General features: G+C 37.9%; 1 protein-coding gene across 1 annotated transcript; it reads right to left on the bottom strand.

Annotated features, from left to right (window-relative positions):
* Positions 1–7,423: 7,423 nt before the first annotated feature.
* LOC131425434 (origin recognition complex subunit 2) lies at positions 7,424–9,628 on the bottom strand. The gene is made up of 3 exons (XM_058587355.1): positions 8,895–9,628; positions 7,935–8,837; positions 7,424–7,873 (listed from the first exon to the last, which is right to left on the bottom strand). The coding sequence occupies exons 1-3, from the start codon at positions 9,553–9,555 to the stop codon at positions 7,440–7,442; spliced, it is 1,998 nt and encodes a 665-aa protein (XP_058443338.1). The 5' UTR covers positions 9,556–9,628; the 3' UTR covers positions 7,424–7,439.
* Between the last annotated feature and the right edge of the window lie 14,310 nt (positions 9,629–23,938).

The raw sequence follows: 23,938 nt of genomic DNA, 5'->3' as shown, positions 1-23,938 counted from the left end.
TTTTTTTTTCTCGAAAAGCTAGGAAAAAATATTTTTGGTAACGTACACTGAATCATTCAACTGATTTGAAATTTTGACACAATATTTTTGAAATGTTAAACCGCACTCTTTCCCACCAAAACATCCTAAGTAATGAGATCATAACGCTAGTCACATCTGATTCTGGAACGACAACTACCTTATGATCAAAAAAGAACCGGAATTTTCATTTTAAAATTCCCGCGCTTGTCCAATCGGTAAACTTTTGTTCTCTCAACGTTGGCAACACTTTTATACACATTCGGTCAAATTTTGACGCATATCGTACGATTGGTTTTTGTTTGGCGTCTATACAAAGAAGTTGAAAAAGTTTCGTGTGGCGATTTTTATAATGGATGAAAATTTAGAACAACGTGCGTGCATCAAATTTTGTGTTGCAAATGGATTTAAGTGTTCCAAAACGTTGAAAATGTTAGAAAAGGCCTTTGGTGAATCGTGTCTAGGAAAAACACAGGCATACGAGTGGTATAAACGCTTCAAAGGTGGTCGTACAAGCTTGGATCATGATGAGATCCCTGGCCGCCCAACAACATCTGTTACTGAAGAAAACATTGAATCGGCGAAGCAAATCGTGTTGCAAAATCGTTCGATACCGATTAGAGAGATTGCTGTGTTGTTGGGCATCTTTTATGGATCAGCCGAACACATTTTAACTGATGTTTTGGGTTTGAAACGCGTCGCTTCTCGGCTGGTGCCAAAAAAGCTGAATTTCATTCAAAAACACAGCGTTGGTTTTGTCGCAGTTTTGGCCAAAAACTCAACCAATATCATCAACCAAGCACCGTACTCTCCAGATATGGCCCCGTGTGACTTTTTCCTCTTCCCCAGACTCAAATTGCTATTGCGGGGAACGCGTTTTGAGACCATAGAGACCATAAAAGAGAATTCGCTGCGTGAACTAAAGGCCATACCTTCGGCGGCCTATAAAACTTGTATGGAAAATTGGATCAAGCGTTGGCATGCATGTATTGCCGCAGGAGGAGAGTACTTTGAAGGCGATAATAAAGAAATTTATTAAAAATTGAAATTTTGCGTTTTTTTAATAAAATTCCGGTTCTTTTTTATCATAAGGTGGTTTGTTATACGGACGGTTCTCTGTTGGCTGGTCGTGCTGGTGCTGGTATTTACTGTCGTGAAATGAGGTTAGAGCAATCTCATTCACTTGGTAGAAACTGTACTGTGTTACAATCAGAAATCTACGCCGTTCTGTGTGTAATAAAATCAGCACTTCAGCAGAGAATCTGTGGTAAACGAATTTATTTTTATTCCGACAGTCAGGCAGCTATAAAAGCACTTAGTTCGAGTGATTCATGGTTGAATCTAGTGATCGGTCGAACTCAAATTGAAATCCTTAGCATTTCAAATGCTGTTTACTTCTTATGGATACGCTGCCATTTCTGTTATTAGTAGAAATCAATAGACTAATGAGTTGGCTAGAGCTGGTTCTACGAATGATTTCGTTGGTCCTGTACCAGCTTTACCACTTGCAACTAGTTGGATAAAGCACATAATTCGTTCTTAGGATGCATCAAAACATACCAGCTACTGGCGCAGCTTGCATACTTGCGTTCAGACAAAAACATTTTTATGAGATTTGAATCTGAAAATATCAAGGTGTCTACTGCATTTTTCCAAGCATCATTGCAGTATTCTGGTCAGAGCTCTGACTGGACATAGCAAACTCAATTATCACACGGCTACTATTTAGCGTGCTTAGTATTATTCAATACGATTACGGTACTTCATATCATCTGATATGTAACTTAATTTAATTTATAAAGTTTTTATTTATACCCGGTTTTAACCTAATTATGTGATATGTAACTGTCCCGTATTGACGCAACCACATATCCGGGTTTTTGGTTCTCCATACATGGTTGAGTTTGTGTATGTGGAGCTAAAATTAAAGGATATTCTATCGTTTCTCACCCAATGTGGAAAGGAGCCATAGTCAGAGGGGTTCATCGTTCTTCCTGGAGTGAATAAATCCTTTCTGTATTCACCTTAAATAGGTTTTTAGCAGATTGTTTGGCATCCCTTATGGGGAGACGAATTTGCTTCTGCTCATACATATTGCGAATCGTTCTGCATTCTTCCGGGAATGCAGAATGGTGACGCTTTTGAAAAATCTCTAAATCCTCTCGGCGGTTGGAGGTTTTATTAAATGTACATTTTGGCACCTGCAGATCGTTCAGCATCCTTTCGGGGATGCAGAACGATTTGTTTCCTTATGTTTTGTTGCGTTTTCTCACCTCACCTACTTCACAATTGGTTTCCATATACCTTTTATCCTTCCCTTCCTATCAGGAATACGATGAGAAGCCACGGAAACGCACAAATGTCCAAATAACTAGGGGAATCTTATTCCCATAGTCTGTTATTGAATTAAAAAATAGATGTAATAGGTAATGTCAGAGACATAGCCGTGCGATTGACTTAGGACTGAATTCTAGATGTGTATAAATATTAACTGATTTGATACCGTTTGGCCGGCTAAGAATTTGTAGTCCTGAAAAGGACCATTCGGCTTCGGAAGATTGTGTTCGTATTTTAAGAATTAGAGCGGCAGTTTAGCTTTCTAAATAAGTTCTTTACGTTACTTTTGGAATCCTGGAAAGGACTATTTTGTTACGGTTGATTACGTTTGTTTGTGTTTGAGCCTTGACCTAGAAGAAATCATTGCATAAATATAATCGTAACAAAAATCGTGCAATCGCTCATATATTTCAATATTGCACACATCTCAATATTTGAGTGAAAAAGCTTTCAAAATGCTGCCAAATTCTGGAATTCTATACGATATTAAACATTGTTCGAAACAGTGTTCCTCGAACGCGTTGCAGTCAAATTCTAGCATTATTTGCGCTCGTTGGTGCGATTTTTTTGCTGCGAAACGAGCACAAAGCTTTTCAAACTATCCGAGATTTGCACTAAACTGATGATTTTTACTTCGAATTTGCAAAGAAGTAATCTTATGTTTTTTTTAGATAACATTTAGAGACATTCGAATCACTGGTATTGTATAACGTTCCCCATCGTTGTTCACTTTTCATCCAATGCAAACGATCGCTCTCGTTTGAAGCGAAACTCACACTGCGAACGTCCAACAGTAAATATGCCCACAGGAGAACTAGTTGTTGTTTTTCTGCGTTTAGGCTTTAGGAACGGAACCTTGACGTAGATGGCAGCCTACGCACTCGATGTGTCTCTGTTCAAGGATTATCATAGACTTAAACTAAGGAGTGTATCGAAAATAAGCTTTCCACATACATTTATGTTGTACGCATGTATTTGTGATGTTTTTTTATGCTCAGATCACAGCATGCTGTGCGTTTGGCTGTCAGCTTTCGTTTGTTTACTTGTTTGGGCGATTGAAATTCTGCGTTTTCAAAATGTCGCGTATTCAAAAAGGAAGTGAAAATTAAGGTTCTAGAGACATGGCTAAGTGAGAAGGGTATTACTATGCGAAAATTGGCGAAGCGGTTTGGAATTCATCATGACAGTGTTAAAACCATCATTAATAAGTTTGGGGAACACAATTTTTTGGATGAGCTACCAGGAAGAAGCAGAAAATCCGGTTCTTCCAACCCGAAACTGGACCAGAAAGTGGTATCTCTAATCATGAAGAACAAATCAATGGCAATACGTGATTTGGCCAAAAAAGCAGGAACGAGTGTCGGAATGATCCAGCGTATCAAGAGGCGAAATCACCTGAAGACCTACAAGAAGCAGAAAATCTCGAAACAAAGTGTAGAACAGAAAAAGCGAGCAGCAACAAGGGCCCGGAAATTGTATTCGCGTCTTTTGCAGTGTCCGGATGCATGCGTTTTGATGGACGATGAGACTTATGTAAAAGAGGACTCAAAAACTCTTCCAGGTCCACAACACTTTACTGTCGTCGTTGGGAAGGATGTGAGCGATGCGGACAGGTCGATTCAAGTGGAGAAATTCGGTCGAAAGATACTGGTATGGCAAGCAATATGTTCCTGTGGTTTGAAGTTAAACATTTTTTACACTACCGAAACTATAAATGCAGAAATCTATCGATCTGAGTGTCTCCAGAAGAGAATGCTGCCTTTATATAAGAAGCATAGTACACCTCTACTGTTATGGCCGGATTTAGCGTCGGCTCACTATACCAAAACCACTCTCAATTGGCTTGCGGAAAAGGGTATGAATTTCGTTGAGAAAAATATCAATCCACCAAATTGCCCTCAGCTTCGACCCATCGAACGTTACTGGGCAATCGTGAAGAGGGTCTTCAAGAAGACTGGTAAGGCAGCTGGGAACATGCAGGAGTTCAAAAAAATTGGACTCAAGCGTTCAGTAAATGCGATGCAATACTTGTCCGGAACTTGATGAAGAGCCTTTGATCAAAAGTTCGAAAATTCGTGAAGGAATAACTTAAATTTCATCCGGTTTATATTATGCTCAAGTTTAACCACAGACTAACAGACATGACAGTATGAGTAAATTCTTATATAAAATAATTTTTCTTGATGCACTAGCTCCACCTATATTGTACTGCGCGAACTATTTACTATCTGTACACCCCTTGTGTTATGTAAAAGTTTTTTTACTAGTTGGTTTCCCCTCGTTTGTTAACACCGATCAGCTGCTTGCAGGGATGCCTGATTTCATCGAAATATTTGAAAATGAATCGTCACAATAAATTTTTGGATTACGTTGATAATATATTTAACTTTTTTAGCGATCTTGGAAGGTAAACATTTATTTTACTCAACGTTGTTCATCTAGACTATTTTTGATTGTGTTGGTAATTTTCACCCGAAATTAAGTGACGGCAGACCAGAAGCAAGTAAATATTGTAACAAAACGGGTTCGATTTTGTATTGCGTTGTAGGATGAGAAGTAGGCACAATTATGTATATAGTTTTGGCAATATGTAATTAATCTGTATCCTGCATGAAATTCGCGTGGACGTATACAAATCAATACATTACAGGTAATTCTGTATAAATGGCAACTCTGTTGGTAAATGAAAAAAATAAACACAGTCTAGATGACAGACAGGATGTTTTTGATAGGGTAACGTGGCGCCATCATGACACATGTGAGTACTGTCCCAAATAAAGGAATATTCGAAATGACTGTTAAAATGATTGAAGAATCTAATTTGAGTGTCCTGTCTGTTAGTCTGTGGTTTAACCTCGTACAATAAAGGATCAATATTTAATTAGAATAAAATATCGTTTTTTATTATAATTCGAGAGAAAAATTTGTGGTTAGCTTATTTTAGATACACTCCTTAGCAAACGTCCAACATGTTTCGAGTTTGGATCTATTATTTCACTATTTAAACAATGTTTTAATATATATATACGAAATATAAATAACCATCTTACATCTTCTTTCATTCGTTTCGTGAAAGAATTAGAGAAAATACTCATACAGGGAAAAAGTTATAGGGTAACGGCTCCCTATTTCATCTGAGCTCCTATTTCCATCTCATCCCTCCACCTCATTACTTTGAACATGAATAATATTTTAAAACCTGCCTGAACCAAACTGTGAAATGTTATAAAATGATTATAAAAGCTATTGTCACACTTTCCTATTGAAAGAAATGGTTTTAAGTTCTTCGGTAATCGCTTTTTTCATTTCAAATAAACTCATTTTTCAATTTAGGACACATTTTCGTCTCAAGATTTACAGTTCGTCATGTTTCTGATTATCTACTAATCGATTCGTCTCAAAACATCATCACTTTTTCGCACAATTACACTACCATTGAATACTGGATGACTTCATAATTAGTAATATTCACTTGCTGCTTGTTTAATTAACGATTAAAAACTTCAAAAACTACCCGACAAGCAATAAAAGTCTTCAAAAATATGAGATGAAAGTTTTTCATTTAGTTCACTTGATTGCGCTTTGTTTTCTTCTCATTTGGTTTCGCAAAGTTGTCAAGTTTTCTCAAAATGTTACAAAACAAAAATTGATTTTCTTTTTCAAATTATCATAAAAAATATGTTTTTTTATCCGTCAAATTAGTTTAATCATATTATTGTTTTCAATGTTTCAATAAAACTGTTTTGGCTTCGAATATTACCAGAAAGAGCGTGTTAAATACTAATGAAATAACCATTGTTGCAAATCTAGTAGCACTGGTTTCATTCCGCTATACGTCAACATAACGCTGTGAAGTGTGTGTGTTTGATCGGCTGTGGCCTGTGCACAGAGATGCCCGATATTTTCATAGAAAATATGTATTACGTTGCATAGAAACTCTATATCTGTTTTCACTAATAAAATGATGTTAAATCTGTTTTCACTAATAAAATCTGTTAACATCATTTTATTAGTGAAAACAGATAGACCAGATATAGACTTTCTATGCAACGTAATACATATTCTATGAAAATATCTGGCTTCAAATAGTTCAAATTGGTTCCAAATTTTAATATAAATGTTTGTCAGTGTTCATAATCAATTATCTACATAAAAGATTTCCACTTTAACATGTGATTTGTCCGTTGATTAATAAACTTTTAAAGAATCACTGCAATCAAATACTAATAGATACTCAGAGAGAAAAGTCTAATTTTTTACTTCTTTCTTTCTATGAACCTGTACAAATCTGTATTAAATTTAGGAAATCTTCACAAAATCGGTACTTTGATTTAAACCAGTATGCGAACGCAAAAATCTGTACAATACAGATAAATCTGTACAAATGGCATCTCTGGTTCTGCATTTTGTTTTAAGAAGGGCTAATGAATAAATAGTAACAATCACAGTTTTGTTTTTATTTGAAGTTCACCAATTTAACTTTTCAGTAAAATTTTAAATTTAAAGCGAAAGGTAACGGAAACGACTGAAAAATTTTTAAACGTTGAAATGATTTCAAACTGGTTCTAAAAATATCGGATATTGTCTCATAGTTGGCATTAGGCCGTTTTTAAGAAGAATTCTGACATTTTGAACCTGAGAGTGTAATAGTGGAATATTTCGTTTTGATTGCTGTCGCCATTGCTAATTTATAGGATGAATAAATGATCAAAGATAGGATGAATAAAAATCCATTGAGATGAAATTAGGAGCAGAGTAGTGAACATTTCATAAGTGTTTTTTGCTGTTTTATGAACATTATTTTAATTTCTAAGGAATGTGAATCAAATCTCAATGTGGAGCAAGGCGAATGAAGCAGTAATATGAAATAGTTATAGTGATTTTAGTGGCTAAATCGAGGTTTGAAGGCGACGTCCTTACAAATGAGATGAAATAGGGAGCCCTTACTCTATTATATTTAAAATTCATTGAGGTGAGTAAAGTAAAGCAAGATGTAGTCCTACGTCAAATATCAGTCCCATTGGTGTAAAGTTAAAACGATTATTTATTGACAGACAACACACGTAAATTCAAAAACAAAACCACTATCCATCATTTTCTTCCAAAAACTGATCCAACAGGCCAGACTCGATCGGAATTAGTAGATTTTCCGCCCCGTCGACGGTTCGTTTCACCCGCACCAGCTTGTGATCGATGAATTCGGTCAGCTGGGCCCGAAGTGCCAGATCGGTGCTGACGAGGAACGCCTCTCGGCAGCATCCGTACAGATCCTTAAACAGCATACCCGGATAGTGCGGGTTGCCCTTGTTCGCCAGCTGATGCTTAACGATGACCAGGAAAATCCCGCGCGAGTTGGTCGTGAGCGATTTGAACACATTCTTCATCGAAGACAGGGCCAATGCGCCGGAGTTCTGCACCAGTAACGAATTCTCGAACGCCGTTTCGTCCGAGTACGGCAGCATCGTGGTCACGTCCCACCACGAGAAGTTGTAGTAGCTCAACTTGGACGAGTCCCAAACTGTTTGGTAGAAAAAAATGATTAATTTAATCAAATTCAAAAAATAATTAGCTACACTTACTCAAAGGAGTATTGATATGGTCAATAGAAGCCAACAGATGAATATTATCGATCTTGGCCAACCGCGCTAAAACGTTCTGTGCTTTGCTGTTCCGCAGCATCGTTCCGTCCAGGTTATGTACAATCAGAAACAGATGCGTGTCCGGCAGATAGCTAAACTCTTCCTCGATTATATCGACCAACTCATGGAAGTTGCTACTGTGAATATTCAGATCTAAAATGTCTCCCGTGATGGCATCCAGGACGTCTTTCACCGTCAGGGTTGGAAAAAATCCATTTATAACAATAACGGGCTGATTAGCGAGAACTTTCCGATGGAATGCTTGAAGTAAATTTCGTTTGGAACCCAAACCGTACAGGAGAATGTTGAAACCTTCGTTCATTAGAAACAGCCACTTGTTGAAGTAGCTTTCGTATTCTTCGTGCAGTTCCTGTATAGACTTTTCGTGTTCCGTTGAACTACGTAATTCCCCGAGCAAGCGGAATAATTGATCGTGCGGCAATCGTGGGGTGTTTAATCGATCCAGTGTGTGATCCGAAGTCACCACCTTCGAGTTGCTGTGAGTGGCAAAATAATCATCACTCTGTAATACGTACTGAAGATCAGGGTTTTTTCGGCCGCGTGCCCGCGTACGATTACTAATCCGCTGGTCATCCGTCTGATTTTGGTTGCTGGTAATCGAATCAGGTTTTCCAGGAGCAATGCCGATCTTTGCCGATGGCGTTTTCAATACGGGACGTTTGGGTTTCGCTTCCTCTTCTGAACTTTCCTCCTCAGTGCTGCCACCATCTGTATTATCATCCTGATGATGATCGTCATCCTCTTCTTCGGAAGATGGAACATAATCACTTTCACTAGCTGAAAAGTCCGATCCGGATTCATCTCGAACGATTTTAGAAATATCTAAAACATAACAAATCAAATTACTAAATTGTATTACGTACAACCTGACATACCAACTCTTTTTAAGCTTGTTCCGGTCACGATGAGGGGTTTTTGCTGTGGCAATGCTCTTCCTTTTAGCCGCCGAAGGCGTACCACTGGGAGTCTTCGGGGTCATCGCCAGTTTACTGACTGCCCCACGGTTGGGTGTTCTCGTTGGGGTCTTCTGTTGAATACTGGAAACAAGCACATTCATCGAGCCGCGTTTCTTAGGCGTTTTGAAACCGTAAATGCGATGTCCCTCAACGTCCTCACGATCCTCGAACAGTGTGGTGGCTTTCACTTTCCCAGCCAGCTCGTTCAGTTGAATTTCATCTTCCGAATCCAAGGAGATTCCTTCGTGGTCACTTTCGTTTTGATCGGCCCGAGTGTACTTTTTTCGGGTTTCCTGTACGAAATCCTGTGTGTAACGTTTGCTAGGCGATCGGTGTCGCGTCGATCGCCTTCGATCCGTTTGTTCCAACTGACGGTCACAATCGTCATCGGAATGTGCCTGTTTATCAACTAGCATACTTTGCCTAACTCGATGCGCCGAAGGAGATGCAGCGGCTTCCTTATTAACCGTTGAGCATCGGGTAGACTTTCTGCGGGAACTGGATGCCTCGTCACTGGAATCTATCACAATTATATTCTCCTTAGCTTCGCCATCCTCAGGAATCTTAGTTCTTCGACGATTCATTTCGTAAGATATTGTTATTGTTATTTTTAACTAGAGAATTAGTATATGGAATTATTCGACAAGACCAGCTGAAACAAACATAAACAAAAACTGACGGTTTATTTCGCGCTCGTTTTGCTATAATACTTAACTATAAAATGTATGCTATAACTATAGTCAAGACATAAACCCGAATAGGTCTTTCGTAATAAAACTCACACAAAAAATCCAATCCCAAGCTCAACTTGATTCCTAGCCGAATTCTGATTCAAAGTTGATAATCGATTCTGATGCAGATTCAAGCAGAGATGCCATTTAAACATCTGTATGCCATTTAGACATCGCATACAGATTTTATAAAGATTTTTTACAGATTTCCTAAACTCAATTGGCACAATGAAATGTAGAAGCGCTGCTAGTTTAGAAATGATACTTTCAGCAAGAGATGTTAAAATGTTAGGAAAACTTTTCATTACTCCACCTGAAAACGAGCAAATTCACATGAAAAATCATAGTAGAAGTTGAAGAAAAAGTTTTTACTCTGAGGTGGTAATGTTGATCTTAATTTATTGTGCGAAAACTAACGTTTATTTGAAATTAAGCATTACATTTGTTTCAATACCATTTTTCGTATGCCCGAAAACAACAAATAAAATATCCAAAATAAATGGTACTCGATCACTAAACATTCTAGTACTCGAGAAATCAATATCACACTGGTTTCTGTTTAAAAATGTTGGTCCGAATAAACCTAACCTTACTTAATTTCACACATTTCTGAAGATTTTCCATCGTTAATCGTAGTTTCCCACAAAAAAAGTAGTAGTAATCACCACGAAATCGATTTTCTTCTACTCAAAGTTCACTTTTATTGATGATATCTATTTGTGCTATTGAATAAACGAAAAAAAATTTGCAAATCACTACTGTAGAATTAAATTTTTCGAAAGAACCCTCCTTTTCTTAGTTCCATTTTTCATTGACAGGTGTCGCTACCGGTAATTTAGTTTCGCGGTAATGTCCCATTACAGATTGATGCAGATTCCTTAACAAAAAAGCCCGCTTGTGAGGAATTCTGGCAACCGTCAGAAGGCTGGCTGCATTCCGGCTGCTGTCAAAATTGTCCAGGCGAAATTGCGTCATTATCTCGCCGCACGTGTCTTGTTTATTTCTCTTCCGTCTCTTTTCTTTTTTTTTATTCGACTTCATTTGATATTCGTCAATCCCGCATGTACATACAAAACACGTATCTTATGAATTTGATTGAAATATGGGTATGTTTGGTAGTGAGAAGCAATGTTATTGGCAAAACATTTTCCATAATTAGTATATATGAAGGGCAATAACTTATTGCCTTTCATATGTACTTTTTATTGAAAAAATAAAACCAAGACGCTTAAAATGTAGAACCGATTCAAAACGGTTCTGCCAGTCTTGTATGGCAAGAATCCGACAGAAATAGAACCGTTAATAATTGCTAAGCGAAATTCTCTGCCGGAAACGGTTGTTGCATTGTTGCCAGACTTTTGCCGGAATTGTTGCTAACATATCTGGCAGCTCTGGATTCAAGTGACAATCAGTAATAACCCCGTAGAAAATCCTTCCGATTATCCCAACCACAAGGTCAGTACAATCCAGAGATGCCATTTATACAGATTTATCTGTATTATACAGATTTTTACATGCTCATACAGATTTAATACAGAGTACAGATTTTATACAGATTTCCTCAATTTAATACAGATTTATACAGATCGCACAAAAAGCAAGAAAGAAAAAATTGAACTTTTCTGTCTTAGCTATCTTTTAGTATTTGATTTCAGTGACGAGATAGAAGTCTATCAATCAACGGACAAATCACAAATTAATATGGAAATCTCTTGTGAAATCCATTTATATTATAATTTGGAACCAATTTGAAAGGAAGCAATGGCATCATGAAACTTTACTGTCAAACTGAGAGTTGTATGACCTGACTTGAGGTTGCATATTGGGCGTTGAAATTTCATGTCAAATTATAAAGTCAACATTTTCAAACTAGGTAAATATATGGAATTACAATTGAATTGTTGTGGATAAAAAAACTATGACATTTAGTTGTTGAATATTCTTGTGAGTGCGGCAATGACTGATTGAATCTATCATCCTACAACCACAATCTATTGAAACAACATCTTTTAGCATAATTTTGTTGTAAGTATTTCATTTTATTGTGAATACAGATTAATACAGATTTTTTATGCAAAGCAATACAGATTTTCTATGAAAATATCTGGCATCTCTGGTACAATCCCACATTAACAGATCCGAATTCCAAATTAAACTCGAATGAGTGAAATATTTCCATTCAGAATTCCATGTCATAATTAATTCTGAATAATGAATAATGAATAATTCGAACTCCAGTGCAACAACCGATTCCGAATGAATTTCGCCTCCAACCGGTTGTTACGGGGAATCTATCGGAACTGAGTGAAAAAATGCGGATCGAACTCTCAGTTCATTTTCTTCTATCCAGCTTTAGCAAGTTTTCATGTTGATTTTCAGTTATATTTCATCAAGGACCTTTCAACTGGAGTCATTCAGGTTCTTCAGTTCTTTTTAGAATTCCAGCATAAACCGCTAGAATTCGCTGTTAACATAGATGATATAAGTTTTTGCCAGTCGAATCGTTCGAAAATACCGAATGAATAATAATGTCCGAATTGAATTTCTAGTTGTGTTTGAAGTAATTCTAATTGCATTTACGGTAATCCAGTAGTTTGTTATCGTGAATATGATTTTCCGTGAAAATCGTAATTGTGCGCTAATCATATTAAGTAAATTTCAGTAGTTATTCGGTGTTTAACTCGAAGCAGCAAACCAAACAAGACGGGTCCTTTGTCAGTTCGGCTTGTTCTGTGGCTACCGACTGTCATCGCATATATCTGTGACACGATCGTTTCCTTGGAACCATTGAGGCCCGCGGACAACTGTTCCGGAAAATCGTGGTTAAACATTGGCTGCACCACTGAAATCTGAAACGATCCCAAACCACTCCAGGTTCTGTTTGCTCGTACGTAACCATACCTTACTATCTTCCTCGGGATGGCAGAGTTGGAAATAGATCTGCGGCCTGATTGTGTGTGCAATACGAATTCAGAGTTTGTGCTCGGATATCCATCACCGGGATTGATCAGCGCACAGCTCAAACCTTTTACTGCTCCTTATGCCCCGTTTACACTTCTGCTGGCTGCCAGCATGCTGGTGTCAGTGTACTGCCCTCTTAGGAAAAAACGTTCAACTGTGGTCCAATGATCCAAAGTATTAGACCAACGAAGGACCACCGTTGAACGTTTTTTTCCTAAGAGGGCAGTACACTGACACCAGCATGCTGGCAACCAGCAGAAGTGTAAACGGGGCATTAGCAACAAACACAGCGAGGCAAGAGAGAAACTGAAACATGATCCGCCCGTCCTCGTTGCGACCGATTGGCGATCTTGGCGCCACTGAGATGATCTCTCCGCGCTGTGATGTGTCTTTTCTATGCCGATGGGTGCGAACCTCCCGGCCAGCATCGACCGGTCCATCGTCGTCGGTTCTCATTTGTTCTCCTTTTCTTGACACATGAGCGTGACTGCTAGACAGCCTTTTGCGCATAATTATTTCAATATTTAGTTAACATAAATCTCGGTTCTCGCGGGTCTGCACCGGTGCGAGAACGCGCGAGCTTGTTAATCGAAACGCAATCTTCCTCCCACGCAGAACTCGTTAGCCCATTTCCAGTGGAGAATCATTTGCCGAAATTGAAGCCTGACAGTTTGTTGCTTTCCCAGTTCCGACTGCAGCGAGGGGTCCTTCGATCGGTCCGGCGCGGTGTGGTGGGTCTAAAAATCGGAGTGGAACGGACAGAACGGACACACGTACACACAATAAGTGGTGGCGGTAGTGGGAAAAATTATTATTCTTCGCCAGATTTTTTATTTCTATAATGGGCTGATTTATTGGCGAGATCTTGAAGTTCGCTTGAAGTGAAATTAGATACTATTGGGTTATTGTTCCAGGCAACAAGCAAAAACGTTTGAAGGTGAGTCATTTTTTTTTTTGGTTTTGTTGTTGCTTACTTATTTCAGGTTGCATTTGTTGGTTCAGCAGTTGAACATAAATTCATTTTGCCTCCAGGATTTTAGTAAGAAGCAGCCAAACATCACCGGCACATAGGGGTGTAACTGGTTGTCATTAGGAATTCTAGAACCATAATTCTGCGGTGAGAAATCGCAAATCTGGCAACGAGATAAACATGGGAAAACTGAAAAAATGACACCGCTTGCATTTGTATATTCACTATGCGATAGCAATACTTCCACGTTGATGGTGAACAACGAGTAAAAAGGCAATTGTAAACAAGTAGATTGGAATCGCTTTTGACAGTTCTATTGGAATGTTAACAATGCATCCGCTGATCTATAGTTGTAGGGCAGAGATGCCAGATGTTTTCCAAGAAAATTTGAATTACTCTGTATAAAAAATCTGTATTCATCTGTGTTTACTAATAAAATGAGATTTCTACAATGAAATGAGGTTAAAAGATACTCCAACAAATTATGGTTATAGAATAAGAGACTCAATCAGTATTTATTTTTCATATCTTCGTAGTTCACAGGAATATACAACGACTTTTGACGATTAATTTTGTTTTCCAACGATTGAATTTCAATACCATATATTTATCCAGTTTCAAAATCAACTGTTTTTCAAAGAAGGAAGAAACTTACAAATCGAGAAAAAATCGAGTTTTTTTCTCCTACGGATAAATGCTTTAAAATCCAACAATTTGGTCTAAAAATTCTCCGTGTTCCATGCCAACAATCAGGGCGATACTTTAATTGCTAGTAAGGAAGAGCGAAGTTATTTATTTTTGTTATTCTAGATGGCTACTGGAAATTGCAAATGAGACGACAAAATTACCCGCAGATTTCTTTTAATCGCGGAAACCGGCCAATTTCACGAAAAATGTCCGACATTGATCGATCTTATTCTCCAATTGCTGTCAGTGTTAGATTCGCCCTTCTTGGAAAAACAGCAGAAATGTCAACTTCATAAGTTCCAACGGCATTCCAACGCCTACTATGCAACCTCAAGTTAGGTCATACAATTCTTAGTCTGAAAATAAAGTTCCGTGATGCTTAGACTTCTTTGAATATCTGTTCACATTAGTTTAAAATTGTATTTCAGTGCTGATCACCAAATGTCTGTACAAAGATCTTCACTACTTCAATTTGTGATTCGTCCGTTGATACGCCTGGGTTGGCGGTTCAATGCATACGGCGGTGGTCTTACAAGCTAGTTGTCATATGTTCGAGCCCCGACCTGGAAGGATTCATAGTGTCAGTAGTAGGATCGTTGTACTGGCCATGCAATGATTATGTACGCTAAGAATCGGCTGCGAAAGTCTGTTGAAACAGAAATATGTATTTTCCTAAAGATACAATCAACAATCCAAAGCATGTTTTTTGAAACTCATCGCCATTATAGCACCTAAAATTCTACAAAGATCATTCGGTTAATGATAATTCATCGTTTTTCTGCGTTTATAATGACTCTTTGAACGTTCTTTCTGCTTTGAATTTACCATATTTTTCTTTACACCTACTCTTGATATTCCATACTGCTCGAAATTATTCTAAATATGAATCATATGCCATCGAACTTTGTAAAATGTCAAATCACGTTCATTGACTTCATCGTTGGATCGCAAAGAATTCGCTTTAGTATTCACATATTTTGTTTTTGAATCATAATATTTCCACTGAACACACACACGGTTGTTACTCCTGCGAGTTCATTTATTGTCTATGCCAGTGAGTACCTGACATACCTACGGCAAAGGCAACCTTCAAGGTGGTCCGGACCTTCGAAGTACGTGATTACTACAAAGTCAAACCGAGGAATGATCACGTCCCTTTCCCGTCCCTCCCATGCACAGCGTCTATTCGGCGGTTGGAAATTACATAGTTGAACGTGATTTTCGCAGGTTTGTTTCCCTTAGTCTGATGCATTAGTCAATATGCTTGAATGTTACTCAATTTATGGTGAATATTGACTGTTGACGAAACGAAAGTTGTTTCTGCCAATCTGTAGAAGGTGTGGTTTCCTTAAAATACAGGAATATTGCGTAATAAGCAACAAATTCGGTTATAAAAAAACAACTGTCTTTTTAAGATTTGCCAGTGTTCATTGAGAATTTCGAAACTGTTATTTGTTCACATTGAGCTTCGTAGCAGAAAGGCGGGTGCGTAATGTCAAAGACATAACGGGATGTCGTGAATACGAATAAAACTGGTACGCTTCCTTCACACTTCCGAATATCAGTTAGTTGACCGATTGTGTGAATTGTGCTAGCATTCCTCTTCTTCACTACTAGAATTAGAAACGATGCAACCACACTAAAGAACGGATAATTACGGATCGATGTAAAAATTCTGACACAGAATTAAATTTTACGAAGTAATTTTTATAGTTCTTTATAATAAAATAATGATCGTTCAAGTTGAAAAATTGCGAATCTATTGGTAGTTAGATTATATAAATATCAAAATTATGTTGATACGCTAGATACAACAAGAGATATTCAAGATCAAAAACTTATTACTTTCTCAGAGGGTAAATTTTGAAAAGGCGCCCCATAGTAAAGTAGGTCCTAGTCACGACAAAAATTCTTAATGGGCCTTGGGGCACAGACTAACAGACAAGACTGTAGTGTATCGATTTGTATACGTCCATGCGAATTTCATGCAGGATACAGATTTAATACATATTGCCAAAACTGTATACAGAATTGTGCCTACTTCTCATCCTCCAACGCAATACAAAATCGAAAAATTTTGTTACAATATCTACTTACTTCTGGTCTGGCGCCGCTTAATTTCGGGTGAAAATTACCAACACAATCAAAAATAGTCTAGATGAACAACGTTGAGAAAAATAAATGGTTACCTTCCAACATCGCTTAAAAAAATTAAATATATTGTCAACGTAACCCAATAATTTATTGTGACGATTCATTATCAAATATTTTAATTAAATCAGGCATCCCTGCAAGCAGCTGATCGGTGTTGACAAACGAGGGGAAACCAACTAGTAAAAAAACTTTTTCATAACACAAGGGGTGTACCGATAGTAAATAGTTCGCGCAGTACAATATAGGTGGAACTAGTGCATCACGAAAAATTATTTTTATAAGAACTTACTCATACTGTCATGTTTGTTAGTCTGTGCTTGGGGTACATATGATTTTAGAATATTAGTCAATAATTTTAAAAATTATTCAATTCTTCAAATTCAAATCTAGTTATATATGTTCATATCATTCGAACGTATTTTCCTGTGGACTTGACGGATTGTGCAGTGTGTTGGCTCATAATTCTAGTCAACCGGGACATCAATTCACTTTTTTTCTCAATTTTTACTGGCTGCAACCGATCAACATTTCGTTCTTTTTGCGTGGGTCTATATCGGCAATGAAACCGTTGCCACGACTGGTACAAATATTCTTCACTCGTTTCTGCGAGAAATACCCGACTCCAAAAGACTTACGATAGTGTATTTGAGATATCCGATAGTTCATTTAAATCAAGAAACTTAACCAAAACAAAACAAAAACAAAAAAATTTAGAATCAGAAAAGTTTTAGAATCTAAAGGGCCTAACTGAAAATGAGAGCCTCTCTTTGTTTACTTTCTCTTTTGATTATTACGCAGCCATTATTGCAAATTCTCTAAAGTTTCCAATATAAATCGAAAGCTTGTAGTTTTACCTTGAAAGTTTTGCGAAGAGTAATGCGTCAAATATAAAATCAGTTCGGTAAATTGTGAAAGAAAAAGTAAACAAAGAGAAACTGTCATTTGCAGTTAGGCCCTTTTGTCGTGGGACGGTCGATTCGTTAGATGATTCCATTTGGTTTGCAGAATGGGTAGTTAATTGACAGTTCAACAAAATTATTTTCTACCGAACGTTCAGTTGTTGAAAATTCGGTAAAAATTTACCGAAATCGGCGAAATTTTCGAAGTGTATAATTATTTCTTTTCACTCAGTTTCATACTGAGAACGGTTCACTCTTTTTCAGTTTTTTGAACGAATCTTTCCCTGTAAAATGGTTAGATTTTACACACTTTTTTTAGCTGATTCTCGGTGAAATAATTCGGCACCCATTTCGGCAAAAGAATAAATTGTTGAGAATCTCGGTAATAAATCGAAATGTTGATAATGTTCGGTAATAACTGACGTTTGTCAAACTTGAGTTTGACTCAAGTTTGACAAACGTCAGTTACTACCGAACATTATCAACATTTCATTTTATTTTCATATAAACACACGAAATATAAACATTACACACTGAGAAAATTTCGCAGAATTCGGTAGTTTTTTACCGAATTATCAACAGCTGAACATTCGGTAATCAGTTCGGTAATTGATTTGATTACCGATCGTTCGGTAATTGCTGAACAAACAACTGTAAACTTAATGGATCTAACGGATTGCTCGGTGATTTTTTGTGTTTGTTTTCTTTTGGTTAAAATTCTGGACACAAATTTTGCACTTACGATTAGGTTTTTCGGATTCGTATTTTTTTTCGCAGAAACGAATGAAGAAAATTCCAACCTGTTGTGATTATGGTTTCATTTTACGAAAAAAATTTAAAGTGGCAAAAGTCCCGGTTGAACGGAATTATGAGCGCCATTACAAACTCCGCACAATCCGTCGAGTCCTCCGGAAATTACTCTCGAACGATTAGTGTTGGAAACAAGTGGACAAGTGTTATGAAATTATATTCTTCCTATAAATAAACAAAAAGCTTTGAGTGGCTCTAATGTCTTAAAAGCTTTAACACCTGTACCTCAATCCATTCACACCTAAATTGGATTACCGACCTCAGCTGTTCATATCTCGGTAGGTGATTTTATCGGTAAAATTCACGTTTTATCACTGCGGTACCTTGAGGTACTGCTGTCAGTAAATGTTCATTTGTGCTGATATATCAGTAGAATGGAAATATTCGGTAGTTCGGCTGTTCAAAACTCGTCAAAAGAGGCAAGAATTACCGAACGAAATTAAGTGTGTTCGATGAACCCTTCAAGATTTTTTTCGTTTGAATAATAAAAAAAACACGTACTGAATTTTGTAATAAGATAGTTTCACGACAATCAGTATTCACAGAAATTCGGTTATTGGAAGATAATTTTACCATACGGACTGTATGTTTTTTACCGTACTCGGTGACTATTGAGATTTACCGTATGAATTGTATATTTATTCACAGAATTCTGTAATGAAAATTTACGTAAAACTGATCGTCCGGTAAAAATTTGCATAATTATTATAAAATAAAACTCATGTATCGAAATCAGAGCTGCTAAATGTCACCATCAACTAGCAACTTTGCACGACAAAGATTGGAAAGTTTATGTCACTGGACTGCTGCCAACCAGGCTCTACCAATCATCATATATTGAGTGTCTGAGAGCCGATCTGTCATAACTTAAATTCTCTTGATATTATACTCCCCAGAACGCTCATTGATCGCCGATGCGATTGATATTATTTTCATTTCTCCTGTCACTGCTTGATTACGATGTGACTAAATATTAATCAAGCAGCATAAACATTGAATTAAATTCATGTATACCAATAAACTCCGAAATCCTATGACTTTTTACAAAGAACAATGAACTTTATCAATTTATGGTTATGTTAGTACTCTCATGGAATTTTGTTACTTCAACAGGGAATAGGAGAATGAGAGAGAGAACAATATGCGTCACCTGTCTTTGACTGAGTATACTTCTACTTGGTCATTGAACTATCGAGTATCTCATTTAACAGACACTTTGACCGTACGGATTACAGTTGACGATGACTTTAGTCAGTCTGTCAAGGTCATTTGACATGACTGAAATTTTGCAGCTCTGATCGAAATATCGGTTATTTCTAATGTTATTACCGAAAGTTTTCGTCAACAATATTACCGAACAAAGGAACTAAATCTTAGTGTGTACGTTGATTATATTTCGAGTACATACAAATGTAAAATATGCAATTCGGACTAAACGCCGATTATCGAAAATGTTGATTGGCATGTCGTTGAAGTTCTTCGGTATATCATATATTGACTTCCCGACAGCGAAAGCGGGATCTGAAAGGTGAATTCTTTTAATAACCAACAATAATTTGTAGTTATTTTACCAACTAAGGCTGTGAATCATTTCGCGGTTAATTTTAACTTTTGGGGTCAATCTGACACTCGGAAGCATGGTTATTTTTGACAGATCGATGGTTATTTACCGACACTGAAAAAAATCTTGCAATTAAAAATTCTAATATCAATTCTTTAGTCAAAATTATTTCCAGTGGAAAATAAACCCAAATAGGGTAACAGAGGTATTTTGGCCCACTTTAGGATCGATTTTATTTTGGCCCACTTTGTAAAAATATCCACCAAATGTTTTAATATCTTTGAAAAATCCTTCCGCAATAGGTAATTTAATGAGATTAGCTTCAAACTGATGCAACATGGGTTACCTAAGATCGATTGAATCCATAAAGTTTGTTAGGTGGGCCAAAAAATATGAAGTGGCCAAAATACCTCTGTTACCCTAACTTTCCGTCCGTCAAATTTTGAAATGGGCCGCAGTTTTAGTTAAATTTAACTACTCGACACAAAATAATCACTCAAGTGGCAGATTTCAACCAAAAGTTCAAATTAACCGCGAAATGGTTCACAGCCTAAATAGAACGGATTTCCTTTTGGGCTGATTCCATTTTATCTAATGACCACCGAAAAATTTCGTCAAAAAATAACTTCGTACTGGCAAGCGCAAAAGTAAAAAGGTAAATGATAATTGTTGAAATTCGGCAAAAGCAAATAAATGTTCAGAAATTTTGGCAAACGCATTTGCTAATTTCGGGATAATTGTTAATCACTGATGAGTTCAGCTCAAGATTTTGCCATATTTCGGCGGAAAAATGCACTTTACCGAAAAATCAGTACGTTAACTAAACGAATCTCGGAAAACATAACTTCTGATTACTGAGCAATCAGAAGAATTGTGTATTGGCGATCTGTCTCGGCATTTTATTACGCCAAGCTCGAGAATTGGTTTTAGGTGTGTAGTATTGTGACAACAATGGAAGGAGGGTGCCAATAAAAAGATTTAAAAAATCCAAACGTAGCAAGCGCGCTCTTCTGGCTTTGCTTAAACATGCCAATTCAGAACGTTGGTTGCCAAAATAACAGATTATTGTGCAAAATTGCGCAATTATCAATACAACCACTTTTACCAAACTTTTGAATAATTTGTACCCAGTACCAGTTCAGCAATCCGTCGTCTCTAGCAGTAATTGTCAGGTATGAGAGAGAGAAAAAAAAACAGAAGTAAAAAAAACTGTCGGTTCTGATGATGGTCGGAATGGGCCTAAGAATGCCGCATTCGAGCCTCACAAAGAAAAAAAAATCCATCTCGGAATGAATGACGAAGCCAAAGGAGAACAGGGCGAAAGCCGATATTTTATGTGTCAACACAATGGTCTTTTTAGTGGAAATTCATTGATCGTTAAGATAATTTATTTACGTATGTGTGCAATGCGTTTGTTCGACCGTTTTTCGACTCATTCCCTTTTCCCCTTGGACTGAGAAAGCCCATCGGATCGAATAGAGAACTTCATGAGTTGGTTCCGACTGGGTTGCAAATGGTTGCGGAGGAGCTCTGCTCGTGTATTTCCTCGGTATGTCTTCCAAACCTTTACCTGAACCTCGCACGATCCCAGGCAGACTGGCAGGCTATTGTTGTGCATATCGCACGAAGATCAAGATCATCCATCTCACCCGGGGTCTCGAATTCCTAATTTAGGTGTCATCCGCAGCGCCCAGTTGGGACCCAATCGGGATCTTAAAAAAAGCTAAAAATTGTCATTCATCTTCTGTACCTGTTATTTGGATGCAGGTTCAAAGCAAGCCGCAGATGCCTTCCCAACCAACTTTGAAAGCAAAACGACGTGGCGTGCAAGTAAAACAGTTCACCAGAAAAAAAATACCTTGAACTGAGTGAATGAACCTCGGCCAGCTTTGCCAAATCTGAATACCAGTCTGCCAGCGCCTACTTGCATTCCGAAAACCATTTTCCAGCGCGCTATTGTGAGTCCCCTTGGTTATATTCAATAGCTTTTCGGAGAACTAATAAAATCATAACAATTACGGAAATATTTTATTCCGGTCGTTTGCTGGCTTGTCGCCTATTTCCTCCTGATCCCGAATCGTGTTGGTTCGTTAGTAATAGGCAACTTCAGTAGGACAAACGATGCTGGGGTCGGTCGGTAAACGAGAAGGTGTGAAACAATGGGTTGTAAAACAGTATGGAGGATTTTTTTCTCTCGATATTTTGGTGCGTTTCGTGCAGGGTCCGTTCTTATTTCCGCCATTGTTACCGCCTGCTGTGATTGAGTTCTCTCCATCAGCCCGAAGAGGTGAGAAGATTTCCGCCCCTGTCATATATTTATGCTAACCGGCCTTCTCATGCCTTCTCCTTGCGCCGCCGACGGAATCATCAGCTGGGCCGGGAACGGGACGAGTGGTGCCGGACAGATTCGATCCAGCCAGCCAAAGTGGCCGCACGACGTGCGAAAAGAACACCAACATCAGTAATCACAGAATTCCGATCTTTTTAACGAGATAAATTCCAGCGTTCCAAGTTCAAAAGAAGTGGAGAAGAACGATTGAGACCCGTAATATGAAAAGAGCCTATACCTTGCCATACATCGTAATGGTAATCACTGAGGGCTCGCGCAGAACGGATCCGAGAGAAACGAAAAACCTCGAAAATCCACCTACCGAAACAGAGTGCTTTTCTCATACCTTATCCGGGATATAAAACTACCTGTAAGATTGCGAACCCTGCCAAACGTTCCGAACATAATTTCTAACGCATCGTACAGCTTTTCGTGGCGGCGAAAGAAACCATCAGAAAAAATGAGGAGTCGAATAATAAATGAGCCAGGCAGGCGCTGGCGTTTTGTGTGGCACATTAATTCCGTTTAACACTTTTCTTCTTTCCTCTGACAAACACTCACACACACACACTTACCGCCACCATCGCCGCTGCCTGTGACCGATCATTTTCCGCACTGGACGCAGTCATCAGACTCGGGCGTTTGGATCTTTGCTCGGTCCACCAAATGGGCATTCAATTCCTGCGGCTTTCATGGCGAAAGAAGCGAGAATCTCTTCGATATCTGCCACAAAGGGAAACGCTGAGGTGAGAAATAAAGAATGGACCACAAACATTTTTTTTGTAAGAATAACAAAAAAACTTATTGAAAAATCGACGACCGACGGGCTTTGAATATGGATCGGTAGAGGGGACGGAATGGACGGAATGGAATTCCCGGAAATTCTCGCCTCCTGTCATATACAAGGCGTTCCTCAGTCGGCTAATCAACGCAGAAAAATCTTCTGAATAAATCACCGGACCCGGGCTGGATCCGAATTTAATCCATTTTAACAACATTCGAATTGATTCCGTTGAAATATCTTCTGGTGAATAATCTGAACTTTTCGGGGAACGCGGTGCCGATTGGATGCATGATTTTCGTTCCATACCAAGCAAACTTGTCCAGTTGAACAGTGGTTTCGAACGTGATCTCCCACATTGTCTCACAGACGGACTGAGTAATGAATTCTTACTCGTCGACTGATCGTTTCTGAATGCTTGATGAGTCCGATTGACAGTAAAAGTCAGGCGACTTGGGCCTTTTTTTACACTCTGCTAGAGGAATGGATCATCTTAATTAGGGTAGGTAATTTCTAAGAAAAACTATTCAATTACCAGTTTTACATATCAGAAATATTGATTCGTATTCATACAAAGTAGTAATGTTACTTTGGTAGCAGTGACGAGAAACAAGTTTCATAATCAATAGGCAAATGATCTGAAAACTATCTGATATTATTCGAAAACTAGCCAAATTTAACCCAAAAACTGATATCTTAAACCACACCATAATCCACACCAAACAATGACTTTTTTGGGATGCATTGGTAGCTCTTGGAATGGTTCTTGCTGGTCTTCCCTTCAGATGCGGCAATTTTGCTTGTTGACGTATCCATTAATCATGAAATGAACTTCATCGCCGATCATAACTTTTCGATAAAAAAGTAGATCTTAATCCAACTTTGCCAACGTCCATTTATGATTAAATTATAAACCTAACTGAACAAGTTTGACAATGACACAAAACATGATTCACGCGTGATCTATCAAAAACAGTGTTGCCAAGAAGATACCAGTGAAAAAATCACCCTTTAGTAATAATAATAACAATAATAATAGTCTTTTGAATGGCTAAAGCTTGCTTCATTTAGAATTGGAACAAAC

The sequence above is a fragment of the Malaya genurostris genome, chromosome 1 (genome assembly GCF_030247185.1).
Source record: "Malaya genurostris strain Urasoe2022 chromosome 1, Malgen_1.1, whole genome shotgun sequence".
In the NCBI taxonomy this organism is placed as follows: Eukaryota; Metazoa; Arthropoda; class Insecta; order Diptera; family Culicidae; genus Malaya; species Malaya genurostris.
This window is presented reverse-complemented; position numbering and strand designations above follow the sequence as displayed.